The sequence below is a fragment of the Choloepus didactylus genome (genome assembly GCF_015220235.1).
Source record: "Choloepus didactylus isolate mChoDid1 chromosome 25 unlocalized genomic scaffold, mChoDid1.pri SUPER_25_unloc1, whole genome shotgun sequence".
Classification (NCBI taxonomy): domain Eukaryota; kingdom Metazoa; phylum Chordata; class Mammalia; order Pilosa; family Megalonychidae; genus Choloepus; species Choloepus didactylus.
In genome coordinates, this window is record NW_023637606.1 from 6,108,277 (window position 1) to 6,127,434 (window position 19,158).

At 40.1% G+C, this 19,158-nt stretch overlaps 1 protein-coding gene across 3 annotated transcripts in view; it reads left to right on the forward strand.

Annotated features, from left to right (window-relative positions):
• The first annotated feature begins 14,162 nt into the window (after positions 1-14,162).
• Positions 14,163-19,158, forward strand: part of ADGRE1 (adhesion G protein-coupled receptor E1) — a 117,911-nt gene continuing 112,915 nt past the window's right edge. For all 3 annotated transcript variants that reach the window (XR_005214933.1, XM_037823820.1, XM_037823822.1), the window contains exons 1-2: positions 14,163-14,236; positions 18,129-18,188. Coding sequence is in view for 2 of the 3 variants with exons in the window: in XM_037823820.1 (XP_037679748.1) it covers positions 14,206-14,236; positions 18,129-18,188 (91 nt within the window). In the remaining variant the exon portion in view is untranslated. The remainder of the gene's footprint in view (positions 14,237-18,128; positions 18,189-19,158) is intronic.

Sequence of the window (19,158 nt, forward strand, 5' to 3'; positions counted from 1 at the left end):
CCCTCATGCAACAATCAGGCCAGAGCTTGCTTGACCAAACAACTGGGCACCACAACCTAGACAAGCTGACACATGAAATTAACCATCACACTCTCTGAATCTTTACAGAAAAAGTTTGTTGACTCTTGAACTAAGGAGTCACAATGCTGGCTTTTGGCCATCCCCTTTGAAAATCTTGCATGAATGATATAGTAAGGTTTAGTTTCCTTGACTGCACAAGCAAATAACATGCAACAGATTGGCTCAAACAATGGGAATTTATTGCCACACAGTTTTTAGGCCAGGATAAAGTCTAAATCAGGGTGAGGCTTTCTTCCCAAAGACTGGCATTCTGGGGCTGCTGTTGGCCATTGTTGGTCCTTGTCTCCTCTGTCACAAGGCAATGAACATGGCGGCCTCTTCTGGCCTCTCTGTTCTCTTCTGGGTTCCATCTAGTTTCATGTTCTTGCTTCCCATGGCTTTCTCTCTCAATCTGAATTTTATTCCACTTATACAGCACCCCAGTAATGGGATAAAGACCCATTCTGACTGAGGTGGGCCACTTTTGATAGTGAGCTAATCACAAGGTCCTAATTACAGTTCACACCCACAGGAACAGGTTAAGTCTAACCACATGTTTTTCTGGGGTACATAGCTCCAAATCACCACATAAGGCAACATAATTGCCTCCTGCTGATACGTTCTTGACATTTAGGGGCTACAGCCATAAATGAGAGAGCCCACCCCACTATAACATCCTGTTACAATAATAATATATAAGAATAATAATGATAATGAAAATTATAACTGATCTGTAGTTACTTTGCTCCTATTATTCTGCAAAGCGCTTCTATGAATTATCTCATTTAATTCTCATGGTAACTATGCAAAGTAATATATAGTTTTAGTAGATGAGAAAATGGAAGGTCCAAGAAGCTAAGTCACATGTCAAAGTCACCAATTAAGTGGTTAGTTGAGCTGGGATGTAAAACTAGTTCTGCCTGGCAGAAGATCCAGAACTTTAAACTCACAGGATACATCACTCCTTATTTTGGCTGTGTCCTTCTGTGATCTCCCTCCCTCTAGGTTTCTCTATTTTCTAGATTCTTTGAGACCTACTTCCCTCCATTTCAGGCCTCAGGGGCCAGCACTTGGGATTAAAGTATGATTTATTATTTTTCAGTATGGTGAAAGCTTCTGGGTACTTCCACATACCCTTTTGGCTCTTTCCTGATTCTCTGAATGAGGTCTAAGGCAGAAATTTCTCTAGCTGCTTCTTCCGCCTTTTATGAGATGGAGTGATAAGTATTTGGGGAACTGGCTTGAAGCTCAGCCAGGAACTCTTGCAGAAATCATCAGCAGGGAGAGTATGTGGACATCAATGCTTGCAAACAGCAAGCATTTACTCAAAGTGTTACACATCTACCCAAGGAGATACTATGTAGATGCTCAAAAGAATATGGCCAACCTCCAAATATTGGATGAGGATTTCCAAGATGTATTTCTAATAAGTCAAGGTACAGTTAGGAAACAGAAGCCACATCAGTTTTTCTTTTGTTTTAAAAAATTTTAAGGAAGTATGTATTTAGATTGTTGCTTAGCTTTTAAAATTTGAACAGATGTATCATTGTGAAATGAGAAAAACTGCATATGAAAATAAATTTAAGAGGCAAAATGTTATTGGGGGCACTTAAAATGCATGTCCTGAGTTCCCCTTATATAGCATGCATAATAAAATAATTTGGTAGAATCGTGGTTTGGAGCTGTTTGTACCCAAGAAAATCATGTTCTTAAAGTTAATCCATTCCTGTGGGTGTGAACCCATTGTAAGTAGGATCTTTTGATGAGGTTACTTCAGTTAAGGTGTGGTCCAGGGTGGCTCTTAATCCTTTTACTGGAGCCCTTTATAAGAGAATGAAATTCAGACAAAGACAGTGGAAGCAAGAAGCTGAAAGCAAGGAAACCTGGATGAGAATGGAGGAATCAGGAGATGCTGCAATGTGCCTTGCCACGTGGATCACCAATAGCTGGTCTTTGGGAAGAAAGCATCACTTTGATGCTTCCTTGATGTGGACAATCTCATGACCTCAAAATTGTAAGCTTGTAAGCTAATAAATTCCTATTGTTTAAACCAACTCATTTCATGGTATCTGCTTTAAGCAGCTTAGCAAGCTAAAATATGGGTGCTTTTTATTTTGGAGTCAAGTTCATCAACTTCACTGAGGAATAATTAATGCACAATAAACTGCATTTGCTCACAGTATAAAATTTGATGAGTTTTGACAACCACTGCCACAATCAAGATACTAAACATTTACATCACCCCTTAACTTCCCAGCCCTTTTTAATCCATCCGTCCCTCCACCCCTCATCCCTGGCAACCATCTGTCTGCTCCCTTCACCTCCCCTTCTGTACTTACATCTTGGTTTGCATTTCCTTGAATTTAATATAAATGGATGCTCATGGTATTTACTTTTTTGTGTCTATCTTTTTTTTTCCTTCAGCATAGTATCTTTGAGATTTATCCACATTGGAGATTGTAACAGTAGTTCATTTCTTCAATGTATAGATACTCACTTGTTGATGGACAATTGGGTTCTTTCCAGTGTTTGGCAAGTGTGAACAAAGTCACTGTGAACACTGTATGAGTGATTTTGTGAATGTTTTCATTTCTCTTGGGTAAGCCCCTAGGAAAAGGATGGCTAAAACATGGAAATACTTCCAATGTAGTTGTTACATAGGCCTGACTCTGCGCCCACAGCAAGCACCAGCTCTACCCTGGGATGCCTAAGATGTCCAATGATCCAGTTACTAATGGGTTAATGCCAGGCACCTGGTGGGGGGAGAGGGCAAGGAGCAATGGGGTGGGAGGGTGGATGGGTTGCCCTAAGATCTTGTTTTAGGACCATGGCCAGGGTCCATTCTGATTGGACAGTGGCTCACTTGTACTAATTCTCATAACTTAGGGCACTACCTGTGCAGGCAAGAGTTAACACAGCATGTCTGAGGCTGCTGTCCTTGGAAAGTCCTGCTTGCAAAGTTGATCTTTGGCTGGGATCTGGGAACTTGGATTTTAGGATGGTTCCTACCAGTTTAAGTTTCCTCATTGCTAAAGCTAAGATCATGCAATGGGTTGGCTATAAACAGTGGGAACTTATGGTCTTAAACAGCGGGAATTTATGAGGCTAGGAGAAGTCCAAATCAAGGCATTATCAAGGTGATGCTTGATCTGGCTTCCAGCAGTCCTTGGTCCTGGGTTCCTCTGTCACATGGCAATGCACATGGCGGCTTCTCCAGGTCTCTCCCTTCCCTTCTGGGTTCCATTGACTTTGAGCCTCTGGTTTCTCTTCCGTGGCTTTTCTTTCTTTGTGACCCTCTCTACAAGACCTTCAATGATAGATTAAAACTCATCCTGGATCACACCTTATCTGAAGTAACCTCAACAAAAGGACCTATTTATAAGGGTTCACATCCATAGGAATGGATTAAGCTTAAGAATATGTTTTATCTGGGTACATAGCTCCAAACCTGTGCCAGTTTGGATATATTGTGTCCCCCAAAATGCCATGATCTACAATGCAATCTTGTGGGGGCTGACGTATTAGTGTTGAGTAGGTTGGAATCTTTGGATTAGGCTGTGTCCATGGAGATGTGACCCACCCAACTGTGGGTAATACCTTTGATTAGATTATTTCCATGGAGATGTGGCCCCATTTAGCATGGGTCTTGATTAGCTCACTGGAGCCCTATAAAAGCTCACAAACAGAAGGACCTCAGAGCAGCTGCAGCTTAGAGAGTCATTCTGAAGACAGCTGTTGAAAGCTGATGCTGATATTTTGGAGGCAACCTGGGATCAAGCAGATGCCAGCCACTTGCCTTCCAAGCTAATAGGTTTTCTGGACACCAATGGCCTTTCTCCAGTGAAGGTATACTCATGTTTATGCCTTGGTTTGGACAGTTTTATGGTTGTACAACTGTAACATTGTAACCAAATACCCCCCCTTTATAAAAGCCAACCTATTTCTGGTGTTTTGCATAGTGGCAGCACTAGCAGCCCAGAACACTACCTTTCCCAGAATGCTTGTGCAAACAATGTGGTTTATGCTGAATCCATGCTTTTCTTCTGGGAAAAACCCCAGGCACTGAGTCTCTAATGAGCTTCTCTGGTAGATAACACTTTCACAACTCTTTGCTGGAGTGATTAAGTGTGTCCTGTGAGACTCCACTCCGGAGATGATCTTGGAAGCTGGCACCTGCTCTCCTCTGGACTTAGCCTCCTGCACCTCTCCCCTTTGCTGATTGTGCTTTGTGTCCCTTTGCTGTAATAAATCATAGCCCTGAGGACAACTATATGCTGAGTCCTGCAAATCCTTTCAGTGAATCACTGAGCCTGGGGTGGCCCTGACACACCATGCTGCCTACAAGGAGTCTTAGGAGTCCTAGGTAACCATACATGCTTCTGAGGAAGTTGTGATTCTACCCCTTAGTATCTGCCTCCCACCCAGGACCCCTGTGCCCTCTGCCCAGCAAGAAAGCAGCTCTCACTCCCTCACAAATCTTGCGGGTCTTCTTTCTCGTAGAAGGGGAGGTCTGGTGGATCAAAGGGCCATCAACTTCTCTTCCTTTCTTCCTAGCTTTCCTTCCAGTAACATATACAACCCTAGACCTCCCCTTTCCACCATACTCATATTCAACACTGTTAATTATGCTTACTGAATTGTGATACCATCACCTCTATCCATTTCCAAACATTTACAATGACCTTCATTAAAAGTTCTCTACACCTTAAGCATCATCAGCCCATTCTCTACACTCTTTCTGTCTCATGGTAACTTATACTCTAGATTTCAACTCCCAGAGTTTGCTCATTATAATTAGTCAGAGACCATACAATATTTGTCCTCTGTGAAGGCTTATTTTGTTCAACATAATGTCCTCAAGCTTCATCCATGTCGTCCCATGCATCAGGGCTTCATTCCTTACAGATGAATAACATTCCATCATATTTATATACCACATTTTGTGTGTCCATTTATCAGTTGATGGTCACTTGGTGTTCTAGTCTGATAATGCTTCTGGAATGCAAAACACCAGAAATGGGTTGGCTTTTATAAAAGGAGTTTTATTTGGCTACACAGTTACAGTCTTAAGGCCATAAAGTATCCAAGGTAACATATCAGCAATCAGGTACCTTAACTGGAGGATGTACCGTGGTGTCTGGAAAACCTCTGTTAGCTGAGAAGGCCTGTGGCTGGCATCTGCTCCAAAGTTCTGGTTTCAAAATGGCTTTTTCCCAGGATGTTCCTCTCTAGGCTGCAGTTCCTCAAAAATGTTCCTCTTAGTTGCTCTTGGGGTTTTTGTCCTCTCTTAGCTTCTCCAGAGCAAGAGTCTACTTTCAATGGCCATCTTCAAACTGTCTGTCATCTGCAGCTACTCTCTCAGCTCTTGTCCATTCTTCAAAGTGTCCCGCTTGGCTGTAACAAGCTCGCTCCTGTCTGAGCTTATATAGTGATCCAGTAAACTAATCAAGGCCCATGCTGAATGGGTAGGGCCACAACTCCATGGAAATTATCCAATGAAAGATCTCACCCTCAACTGAGTGATCACATCTCCAAAGAAACATCCAATCAAAAGTCTGCAACCCAATCAACACCAATATGTTTTCTGCCCACACAAGACTGCATCAAAGATAATGGCATTTTGGGGGACATAATACATCCAAACCATGGCGTTCTATCTACCCCCTGAACCCCAAAATGACATGATCTTTCCATATGCCAAATACATTAATCCCATCACAACATCAGAAAAATTTAAATCATTTCAGTAACAATAGGTAAGTAGAAGATCCCATCAAAATCAGTTACAGGTGTGGTCTGTCCAAAAGGAAAATTCCCCGTAGACTATGGACCTGTAAAGTTAGAACAAGTTATGTGCTTCCAATATACAAAGGAGGGACATTCATAGGATAAACATTTCCATTGTTACAAGGAGAATCTGAAAAGAAAACAAGGTTCACAGGAATAAAACAGTTCCTAAAACCCACAGGGCAAACTCCATTAGATTTCAAAGTCTGAGAGTCATTTACAGAATGATGTTGCATCCTTGGGTCTTGAGATAGCAGGAGTCTAACACTTCCAAAGGGCCTTTTCGGCAGCCCTTTCCTGTCCAAACACTGGGGTGAGTGCTCCAACATATCCACACATTGGGGAGACCACCTTCTCGGCCCCACCCTGCTCAAACATTAGGACAGCACCCATATTCCCTTCCATCTCTGAAGCACATGCTCAACCCCTTCAGAACAATGGGGTGGTGGCCAGGATCTCCCCAGTCCTCTGGGAATGTGCTCCACCCTCTTTGGGGCTTGGGGTGGCAGGACATTTCCCGAACATCGAGGTGGAAGGCCCATCCTTGACTTCCAGGAAAAACTCACCCTTTCCATGTGTGTGGGCTGCTCCACTCTCCCAGCCCAAGACTCTTGACTCCAGACCTCAACTTCCGTGCCTGTGCCTTTAAAGAAATTTTTCCTTCAATATGTTCCTTGTCTGTCTCCTCCAGTCCAACCAGCAGTGGCTTCATCTATAAAGATCTTGTAAAAATTCTGCTGGCTTTGCATGAAGCACACAGGGGTCAAAGCCATCAGACAATGGGACTTTCCACAAATCCTTTCTGGATAACTCCATCTCTAATTTTGGCTTTTACTGGAATGGCAGTTGGGTTCCATGTTTGGTTAAATCCTCATGTTGGGCTGTAGCTTCTGGGGTTCCACCCCCTGGAAGCCTGGAATTTTCCAAATGATCAGTTTCTGGTTTCTTTGTACCCAAGAGTTCATTTCTCAGTGCATCTCTGTCCTCTAGCATTTTACTATAAGCTGCAAGGAGAAGCCATGCTATATATTCAACTTTTAGTTCTGAAATCTCATCAGTCAAGTATTCCAGATTGTTCTCAAATTCTTCCTTCCATCTGACACTAGGACTCAATTTTGCCAAATTCTCTGCCACTTTAAAACAAGGATCACCTTTCTTCCAGTTTGCAACAACACATTCATCATTTCTGCTCAAGGTCTCATCAGAAGTATCTTTAGAGCCCATATATCCACAGTCTCTTCAAAGCAGTTTAGGCCTTTTCTATCAAGCTCCTCAGAATTCTTTCAGAATCTTCCCCTTATCCATTTAAAAAGCCACTCCAACATGTTTGGTTTGCAAACTCAGCAGCACCAGCACCCCACTTTTCTGGTACCAAAGTCTGTTCTAATTTGCTAATGCTGCTGGAATGTAAAACACCAGAAATTGATTGGCTTTTATAAAAGGGTGTTTATTTGGTTACACAGTTACAGTCTTAAGGCCATAAAGTACCCAAGGTAACACATCAGCAATCAGGTACCTTAACTGGAGGATGGCCAATGGTGTCCAGAAAAAAGCTTGCTCCTTCTGTCTGAGCTTATATAGTGATCCAGTAAACTAATCAAGGCCCATGCTGAATGGGCAGGGCCACACCTCTAAGGAAAGTATCCAGTGAAAAATCTCTCCCTCAATTGAGTGACCACATCTCCATGGAAACATCCAATCAAAAGTCTGCAACCCAAAAACACCAATACATTTCCTGCCCACACAAGACTGCATCAAAGATAATGGCATTTTGTGGGACATAATACATCCAAACCAGCACACTTGGGTTGGTTCCATCTTTTGGCAATTGTCAATAATGCTGCTATAAATGTCAGTGTGCTGGCTAAATTATGTAGTGTGGTACAGAAAATAAAGATTTTCTACCAAATAAACATCTCTACCTGTGGTCTCACACAGAAGTTGAAGTTTTAAAATACAGTCAACATCATCCTTTACCCTTTAGTCTGATTACCTTAGTCCTAACCAAGGCCATTTTTTTCATATCTCTAATTGAAGTCTGATCCCCTTTTCATCTTCTTTAACATTTGCCATATGGGATAATGTTGAAATTCATAGTTATTGAACACTAGCTCTGAGTCTCAGGTGTCACCCAGATACCTGAAGTTCCAGGGTCTGAAGCTTTTTGACAAGGGGGTGTAGACCTCTGAATTGGCAAAGAATCATCTCTTCAACAAATGGTGTTGGGAAAACTGGATGTCCATATGCAAATGAATGAAGGTGGTCCTCTACCTCACACCATACACAAAAAATCAACTCAAAATGGATAAAAGACAAAAATATAAGGGCCAGAAATATAAAACTCCTAGAAGAAAACATAGGGAAGTACCTTCAGGATCTTGTATTAGGCAATGATTTCTTAGACTTCACACCCAAAGCAAAAGCAACAAAAGAAAAAACAGATAAATTGTCCTTCATCAAACTTGAAACTTTTATGCATCAAAGGACTTTATCAAGTAAGTAAAACAAAAACCTACACAATGGGAGAAAATGTTTGGAAGTCATGTATCTGATAAGGATTTAATATCCAGAATATATAAAGAAATCCTGCAACTCAACAATAAAAGGACAAAAAAAAAAACTAATTTAAAAATGGGCAAAAGACTTGAATAGGCATTTTTTCAAAGAAGATATACAAATGGGCAGAATGCACATGAAATGATGCTCAACATCATTAGCCAGTAGGGAAATGCAAATCAAAACCATGAGATATCATTTCACATCTACTAGAATGAACACAATTAAAAAAACAGAAAACTACAAGTGTTGGAGAGCATGTGGAGAAATAGGAACACTTATTTACTGTTGTGGGAATGTAAAATGATGCAGCTGCTGTGGAAGACAGTTTGGCAGCTCCTCAGAAAGGTAATTATAGAATTACCATATGATCCAGAAATCCCACTGCTAGATATATACCCCAAAGAATTGAAAGCAGGGACTTGAACAGATACTCGTACACCAATGTTCATAGTGGCACTATTCACAATTGCCAATAGATGGAAGCAACACAAGCATCCTTCAACTGATGAATGGATAAACAAATTGTGGTATATATACACAACAGGATATTATAAATCCATATAAAGGAATGGAATTCTGAAACACGTGACAACGTGGATGAACCTTGAAGACATCATGTTGAGTGAAATACGTTAGACACAAATGGACAAATATTGTATGATCTCACTGATATGAGATAACTAGAATATGTAAATGTATAGACTAGAATCTAGTATATAAGTTACCAGGGGTTGGGTTGGGGGTAAGGAATGGTGAGTTAATGCTTAAATTGTACAGAATTTCTGTTCAAGATGATGGAATAGTTTTGGTAATGTATGGTGGCAATGGTAGCACAACAATGTGAATGGAATTAATGGCACTGAATTATATATTTGAATGTAGTTAAAAGGGGGAAATTTTAGGTTGTATATATGTCACTAGAATAAAAATTAAAAAAAATCAGTGGGACTGTACAACACAAATAGTGATTCTTAAGGTAAACCATGGACTATAGTTAACAGTATAATTATAAAAATGTGATTTTATCAGTTGTAACAAAAGTGTTACATTAATACAAGGTGTTAATAATAGGGTGGTATATGGGGACCCTGTATTTTATGTATGATTTTCCTGTAAATTGACAAATTTTCTAATAAAATTTAAAACTTCTGTACATCAAAGGACATTATCAAGAAAATGAGAAGACATACAGAATGGGAAAAAACAGTTGTAAACCATATACCTGATAAGGGCTTAGTATCCAGAACATATAAATAACTTTTATAATGCAGCAACAAAAGAAAAACAGCCCAATTAACAAAGGACTTGAATAGATATTTTTCAAAGAGGAAATACAATGGTCAATAAGCACATGAAAAGATGCTCAACATCATCAGCCATTAGGGATGCACTAATCAAAACCCCAATGAGATACCACATCACACCCACAAGGATGGCTATTATTATTATTTTTATACATTTTGTTGTGAAATTTAGCGTGTACCTAACAGAGACAGCTTTCATAGTATGATTTAGCAAGTAGAAAACAAACTTCAAAGAATGTTATTGGTTACAGTTCCACAATTTCAGTTATTTTCTTATTGTGAAATATGACATATATACAGAAAGGTTATAACTTTTAAAGTACAATTTAATAAGTAGTTACATAGGCAACTCAAAGAATGTTATGAGTTACATTTCCACAGTTTCAGTTATTTCCTTGTTGTGAAATATAAGATATATGCAGAAAGGTGAAAACTTTCAAAGTACAATTTAACAGGTAGCTTGCTATAGAGTAAATTTCAAAGAATGTTATGGGTTACAGTTCCACAATTTCAGTTATTTCCTCCTAGCTATTCTAATACCCTAGCATCTAAAAATAATTTATATAAAGATTCAGTATTCATATTTTTTTGTTAAATCCTATCTTGTCTGCTGCCACCACTTTCTCTCGTTTAATCACTTTCTTGATCTTCAGGGGTGTCTAGGCAGTGACCACCCTAACTTGTTCAAATTGAAAAGTGGTGGCAACCTTATAGGGAAGGGGCTGCATCTGATTGTTGTTCTTAAAGAGGCTGTTGCCTCTGGGTTTTGGGACTTGTCTGGCATAGGACCACTGTGGTGAATTAAAGTTTCTGAGAGATAAACTTAGTAAGTGAAACTTTTATAGAATCTCACATAGGGACCCAGGTATTTAGGGATTACTGTTGGTTAGGGCTTAGCATACTGTGGTTATTTGGGATATATAGCTGGTACCTGCATAATAGTAACCTCCAGGATAGCTTCTTGACTCTGTTTGAAATCTCTTAGCCACTGAAACCTTATTCCTTATTTTGTTACCTTTCTCTTGTTCAAGAAGGCATTTTTAATCCCTTGCTGCCAGGACCAGGCACATTCCTGGGAGTCGTGCCCCCTGTTGAATGGCTATTACTTAAAAATGGAAAATAACACACATTGGAGAGGATGCAGAGAAATTGGAACTCTAGTGCATTGTTGGTGGGAATGTAAAATGGTGCAACTACTGTGCAAAGCAATACGGCAGGTCCTCAAAAAGTTAAATATTGAATTACCATATGACATGATAATTCCACTTTCAGGTATATTTCCAAGGAAACTGAAAACTGGGTTTCAAACAGATACTTGTATACCAGTGTTTATAACAATGTTATTCACTATGGCCAAAAGGTAGTAACAACCCAAATGTTGTGTCCATCAACAAATGAATGGGTAAACAAAGTGTGGTACATACACATGACAGAATATTATTTAGCCATAAGAAAGAGTGAAGTTCTAAGACATGTTGCAATATGAATGAAAGTTTGTTTTTTTCCTTTTCAGATAAGTGGATACTTTTATTAACATGATAAGTTTTTGTTTGTTTGTTTTAATAGGTAAGGGTTTTGACCTCAAATACTTGTGACAGTCTGTTATCCAAAAGAACTTATAGCTGGACAACTTGTGAACCTTGAAGAAACCACTTCCCCATCTGGTTTAGGGTCCAGTGTGGACAGTTTCCTTCCCCAGTTCCTCAAGGGACTTTGCAAATACTTTTTCCATTTTATGCCCAGAACACTCTGAAATGCATCAGGGCATTATATCAACTCATCCCCTATTCTGGGTTCCATGTCAAATAAAGATGATTTAGGTTGTCCAAACAAACTGACCAGACAAGTTAAATCAGATAGTGTGCCACTGAAAATTTAAATCTTGAAAAAAATAAAACCCCTCTTCCTTTGGTCTCACACAGAATACTGTATGATGTCATTTTGTAAGAAATGTTTAGAAATAGCAAATCCATAGAGACAGAAAGTAGATTACAGGTTACCAGGAGGAAGAGGCGTGGGAAAGAGAAAGTATATGTTTGGCACATATGGAGTGTGTGTAAATAAAATTAATTTTAAAAAGATACAGAATCCTGAGGCTGGAATTCATTAGCTGGTCAGAGGAAGGCTGACTAGTCTGAGGATTGAGGGAATGTCCTCCCAGAGGAGCTGATGACCAAGCTGAGAACTGAAGAATGAGCAGGAGTCAGCCAAGCTTAGCAGAAAAAGTGAGTTGGGGAGAAGGAAAGCATGTACAGAGGCTCTCTAAGTATGAGGGCTCTGCAATCCAAACTGGGGACCCATTCTGGAGGCTGCACTTCCACAGCTCTAGGATACATTGTAACATTGTATTGTTTCTGCTAAACTGAAAGACCAGCCCTGACTTGGTTTATTTTACCCTCCTGTTTCCCCTAGTTGAGAAGTGAAATCTATGTCTCCTTAGGACATTCTTCTGATCCTTGGGTACTAAATATGGGAGAAGAGCCCTATCTTAGTTTGTCAGAGCTGCTGTCATGAACATCACACCCTGGCTGGCAAAGGAATTTATTGTCTCATGGTTTGGGAGGTCAGAAGTCCAAAATCAACGTCTTGGGAGACTATGACTTCTTGAGCTTGTAGCATTCTGATGCTGGCTTGCTGCAATCCTTGGGGTCCCTTGGCTTCCATCTCTCTCCATCATGGATGGTGATCTGACACCTTGGTCTGTTCCTGTGGCTTTCTCCACCTGACTTTGTCTTTAAAAAGGACTCCAGTCACATGGATTAAGATGCCCACTGATTCAGTCTGGGCTTATCTAACAGGATCTTTGAAGATCCTATTCACAAATGAGCCCACACCTTAACTCATTCTTGCATCTATTTACAAATGAGTTTATACCCATAGGGACATGGGTAAAGTCCCTGTGGGGGATATGATTCAATCTCCCACACTCAGTATCATATAGAGCTAGCAAGGGGTGGAGATGGGATTTGAACCCTCCGGCAATTTGGTTCTGGTCTGTGTTTGCGCCCTAGTGCATAAGGCAGCTCTGTTGAGCTTCCTTTCTGGTGAAATATGCTGCATTTTTGTGCTGGCTTTTTATTGCAGCCTCACCAGGCAGTGTTCTTCAGTGCACCAACAGGGAGTCCTTCAGTGCACCAACAGGGAGACAGTGATGAGTATTCCACCTTGCAAAGAGCAAAATGGGAAATGCAAAACAAATGGGGCTTTTCTTCCCAAGAACTTGGGCATATATTTCATTTATAACTTGTAGTAGATGTTGCTAGTGCCTGCCCACAACCATCAACCCTCAACACCATGATGCACATTAGCCTGTCTCCCATCTGCCAGCGCTTGCATTTTGTTATCAACTGTTTTTCTCCCTGGGTTCTGCTCTGTCTTCTAGGAGGCCAGGCATAAAATATCATGGAGTTGATGCCTTTTGGAAGCATCCACCAACCAATGACTGAAGATTTATTGATGAATCAATACCCCAGCTCCTTCACCTCTCAGGGAGACTCTGAGGCACATGCTCTCTGGTGTCCCCCCGAAGCTCCCTGTGAGAATAAGCTCCAGTAACTTGCTTGATAACACAACCATTGTAGGCAACTTCCTCCTCTGTGTCAATTCAATTCCCCCTTTTGCAGCTGGTGTTTCCTGGGGTCACCTCCCTGATAAACTACTTGCTCTTGAATCTTTGTCTAAGGGGCTGCATCTGTGTGACACTAACTAAGACATTACTTGGCTCCCATATTTATGTGATTGCATGTGTGTATTTGTGTTTGGTTTTGGGGAGCATGGGAATGCTTGGGAAGGGGCTGTAAGTAGTGGTTAGATACAGCAGAAAGTTGAGGGAAGTTGAAATGGTTAAAGCTCCAGATACTGGAGTCAGGAAATCCTGGGTTCAAATCTCAGTACTCTTAAGTTGAGTGATCTTGGACAACCACATCTCCTCTCCAAACTTCTCTTTTCTTTTTTTTGTAAAATGTTTGGGGGAAAATCCCTACCTCATGGGGTTGATGCAAAAATTCAACTAAAACTTGTTGACAATGTGCTGAGCACAGTGTCTGGTGTGAGCCAGCCATTTTTATGGGGAAGCCTGGGAAAGAGCACTTGAGTTTGGGAATTATTTTGTCATTGTAGGGGGAGGGGAGGAGAGAGGAAGAAGAGAAGAGAAAGGGATGTGATGGAATCTCATTTATTGTGTGCAATGAAAGAAGGCAATGAGATATGAGAGACAGATAGTGGGGAAAGAAAGAAGAGGGATGGCCTCACACATACCCTACTCAATGACAAGCAATTAGAGCAATTTCTCCTCATTTTTGAGAAAGGTGAAAGTAAGGGGCTTGCCACACTGCCTTATCATTTAGTGGCAGCAACTCAGCAAAAAAGGCTGTGACGTTCTGACAGCATTGGGCAACTCTGGCTCGCTCCACCCTCCCTGTTCCACAAACTCTGTTATTGGGAACCCAGGGGAAGAAGAAAAGTTCTTGCCTTTGGAACACAGATCCACAGCACAATGCGGGACTTCTGCCTGATCCTCTTCTGGGGTGAGTATGAGGCTGAATAGAGGGCTGGAGGTGGCCTAGGCTGGAAATAGACTACAGGGAGAAGTGATGGCTATGGGCTGCCCAGCCAAGGGCTCATAATTCTAGGCTGGACAATGAAAATACCTTCACTGGGGACCTTTGATAAAAATCATTCAACAAGGGGAATTTCATCTGTCAGGGCAGATTTTCTTCATAGCCATTCATTTGACACGCATTTTGGGTGCACCTACAGTGTCTCAGAAACTGCACCAGACCCTGGCACTACAACATTCTCATTTCTACAGGGCCAACATTCTAGAAGAGGGGGAAGGCAGACAGAAAAGAAGCTGCTATCAGTAATTGCAACCATTCACCTAGCACTGTTTTGCATTCTTTAAATCCACAAATGTATTCAACCTTCACAAAGTTTCTATGATATTGGGTCATTATTACTCCCATTTTACAGAGGAGAAAACTGAGGCACAGATTAAATAACTTGACTAAGACCATTTAGCCGGTAAGGGGTAGAGCCAGGCTATCTGGCTCCCAAGGGTGTATACTTTATGACTATTCTCTCTGAAATAATAAATAAACAGACAAAATTCAAGAAGGGATAGTGTTGTGAAAGAAGTTATCATAGAGTGACTGGAGGCTGTGTTGAAGGGGGTATCAGGGAATTCTTTTCTGAGGAGACCCGAGCAACCTGTTCTCTTATTTCTCTTTCTGTCTTGGCCGTGTTCTCTTTTAAGTTGCTGGTTTTCTTTATATATCCTGTACATTTTGGTTGTCTGCTCAAATTTAAGAATCTCAAATCTTAAATTTAAGAATTTAAGAATGGGGGGCATTTTCCATTGTACAATGCTGCTATACAGTGGGTATGTTTCCCCTATTTTAAAGAGAAGGAAATTGAGTCACAAAAGGATTCAATAACTTACCCAAGGCCACAGATTCAGAAATTGATGAAGCCAGATTTTAAACCAAGGCATTTTGACTCCAGAATCTGTAAGTTTACATGTAATGTAGTGTTGACTGAGATATAACACACTAAGCTGCCAGGCAACAAAGGTGTTTATTTGGAGTCTAGAATCCCAATTCAGAGAGTACAGATTCAGGTAGCAGCCCAGTGTCCTGTCTTGACACTTTCAGGCAAGAGTTCATAAAGAAAAAGATTAGATAATTATTAGTGATTGTGGATATTGGGGGTACTCCAATTGTCTTTCAGGTTAGATAGTTTACTGAGTTCTTTATCTCGTGGTTTGTTTATGGTGTCCAGATGCCCTTAGGGTTTTGAGGAACATTGTTGATTGAGGTTTTGCATACTTTGGCAGTTTGCATCATCTGGTTGAGAGTTGCAAAGGGTCACCCCCAGAATGACCTCCCAACTCCATTTAAAATCTCTTAGCCGTAGTAACTCTACTTTGTTTTACTTATTTTTACAGCTCTGTTGCATCTAAAATAACGTGCAAGAGAATTTCAATTAGTGACAATGAATGGGATTGCTAGGAGTCTGGGTGTGTGGAACTTGTTGACTATCAGGCTTCATTACAAGGAGCACATGGGGAGATGGTTTTCAGGCTTGTGGATTCAAAATGCAGGAACACAAAGTTGTTACTTTGGGATGTCAGCACTGATATTAGACATTATCAATCTTTATTCTGCCCTTGAAGTTAATCAGCAAAGAGTAGTGATAATGATGGTGATACTGGGTGAGGTGCTGATGATGACAGTGATGTTCATGGTGGTGATAATTATGATATGATGGTGGTGATGATGATGATACAATGATGATGGAGGGGAACTAAATGCTGAGGGTCTGCACTACTTTTTTTTATATCTCAATTGTATTTCTGTACTCCCCAGTTTATTTTGAAAACAATGTTTCTGATACATATCCAAATGAATTTGAAATTACAATTATCTCAGAGTACACAGAAATTACTCATATTCCCCTATAAATGAAACAGTGATAAAAGAACTCTTCACATATTATTTAAGGACTTTGACATAACAGAATTCTCTTTTTCCAGCTTTTTCAACTATTTTTTCCCCATCTAAGTCAATATGTAATATTTGACATTTGGCTTATATGTACATATAAACACATTTATCAAGGTGAGCATGAGATGAAATAGCATACAGTGTCCTTTCTGGATATAAATTTTCAGAGGCAAGGTGGTCCAAATGGGAGGAAAAATTGACTTCCTCATGAAATAAACTAGATAAACAAAAATTAAAAATAATGCTGAAGATTTATTCCATAAGTCATTCTCTTTCCCATTCTTCTAACATATAACTGTGCACTCTAGGTATATGTGAATCAAAATACTTTGAATCAAGATTGTGAACTCCTATGTCTAGTGATATTTAATTCAATAAAAGGCCCTGGTGTAAAAAGAGAGGTAGTATAGGTGAATAGAGGACATTTGTCCATCAAGTTAAAATATATAGACTTAATAAAGAGATAGATTATTTAAGTCTCAGTGGGCTCAGATATTGACTTGGGCCTGAAAGCAATGCTTTAATTACTTATTAAGATCATAATTAAGCATATTAGAATGCTAGCCATCACTGGATTAGTACCTTATGGTTAAACATTGGAAAGAAATAATTGTTACAAAACACACACAAAACATTATATTTTGTGGTTCTATTTTGTTTGTTCCACTATTTTTGTAATTGGGGCAGGAAAAGTGGTCCAATATGTTGAAGTGCATTTAATGTACCCCATAAACTGTCAGAATCAAAGATTTTAATCAATTCTTCTGCCAAACACAAATCGATTTCCATCTACAATGTTTTTTTAAAATAAACAACAATAAGCCAATTGAAAAAAAGTTGTGGCTTGAGCAATGAAGCATTACACTTTTACCAAACTGATAGACTGAAAAACCGAGAACATCACTGTAAAGTTGTTAATCGTTGTTGGCCTTTGGGAATGAATGGATGCAACTTTACTGTGATTTCTCCAAAAATGCCTTGCAGCACCTAACACAATGCTAGTACACAGTCTCAAAGTCAGAGTCATTCCCTTAATAGAGATCTTCAATAATAAGTTGTTTTTGTGGCTCCTACCTCCCAAGTAGTTCAATTTTTGCTGTGTAGTTTTTAACTTCATGACCTTTTCTATTCAAATCTCTCAGATTGCTTTCATCCATACATAGAATATAATAAAATGTGGCAAAGTATTCTTTGGGAACTTTCTGGGAAACATGATTCACAGGAATATCATGCTTCTTCTTGCAGTTTTGCCCTTGATAAGCAGGAGGGTTTCCCATCTCATAAGTGGATGTTGTAGCATTGTCTATCTTCCAGTTATGTGAAATATTTTGATCTGTTACAAGTTTTCTGAAAACTACCTCTGCAATGGGTGATTGACAAATGTTACCCAAACAGATAAACAGCACCAACTTGGGCGGTTGTCTGCCATCTTATTAGCAGCTAAGAGAGGCAGAGGGTGAGTGCACTACTTTTTAGACATATTTTAGTAATCATCCTACCTCTCAAGAAATCTTAACACTAGAAATATATTGGATATCTGTTTATATATTAAATCTATGTTCATCTCTGCTTTATACACAAAAGAGTAAGGTTTTTTCCATCTTTCCCCAAGAACAAAATTTTGTTTCTCTGGGGGGAGATACTGCCCTTGTTGAAAATGCATGCTTTAACATATAGTTTTTGAAAACCAACTATTTTTATAATTGAAAAAAATGGAGATGAAACAAACAGAAAGCAAAGGGCAGAAAAGGAAGAATATTTACTGTGACAATTATATGAAATAATGTGTTTGCCCCTCCATTGGATTTTTCATTTAAGTTCATCCAATCTGTTTCTCTGAGGTGAGGCCAGGAGTAATTTTTCAGGCTGATCCTCAAGAGCTTTTTATTGGTGCATCTTTTTTTTCTCTTCACAGGGTGTTGTGGCGTGCATGTCTGGGAAACACTCCTAGTATCCACATTGAGGTTACCAGAAGGTAAGTTGGCTGAAGAGAACTCACATGACTGATGAGGTGGGAAAATGTTTCCTGGTGAGGAGAACTCATCTATCATCCCCCCAGGTGGCTGAGCCACAGTTGGATACTTGCTGGGAGCTAATTGTGGCAGAGCAAAGGTTTAGATCCTGGTCTCCAGGTTTCCATTCCAGGCTCTTTCTCTTGTACCTTGGACTTGCTATGTGACCTCAGACAACTGACCTAACCTCTCTGATCTTCAGTTTCCTCAACTGTGAAATACAGACAACAGTGTTTCCTTTCTTACAGGGGATGCTGTGAGTCTTAAATTAAAAGAGGCAACTTTATAAGACACCCAACATATGGTAGGAGCTTCATGAATTGTAGCATAGTAGGAACGGGATGGATTTTACTCAAACTACAACTCAGACATGGGGAAAAATTGTGGCTTTATTTTCCACAAGGATTCTGATCTTCCACATAAGCCCCTGATGGGTAGAGGAGGAAACACATTGTTAATTACCATTGGTATCTCAGTCTCTGGGCAACTCAATCTATATTGTATGAAGAGTGCATCTTTCAAATCTTCTCACAATTCCCTTGCTCTTCCCAAGATGGTGCCTGGGTGTTTTGCACAGGGACAGTTTTGGGCTCTTGGAGTCAAGAGGTGGGGGGCAGCTAGGCTCTGGATAGGTGACTTGTCCTCCCTTTCTGGAAGTTTCTGAAGTGACCCACTACTGCCTAGCCCTGAGGTGAGATCGCAGGGCAGCGAGAATCCTGATGGGTCCCCCTCAACTCATTCCCCTCTTTATTGTACTTTCTGTATGATGAACATTTCCTCCATGTCATATCTGAGTCCTCTCTGCCCTACAGTGGAAAAGAAAACTCTATGCTTCAGTCCTCCAAGCCTGGCTCTTGAAATGTTCAATAAAATGGCTGTAAATGCTTCAAAACATCTTTTTTTCTTCCTCAAGGCTTTGATCCATCTCTCCTG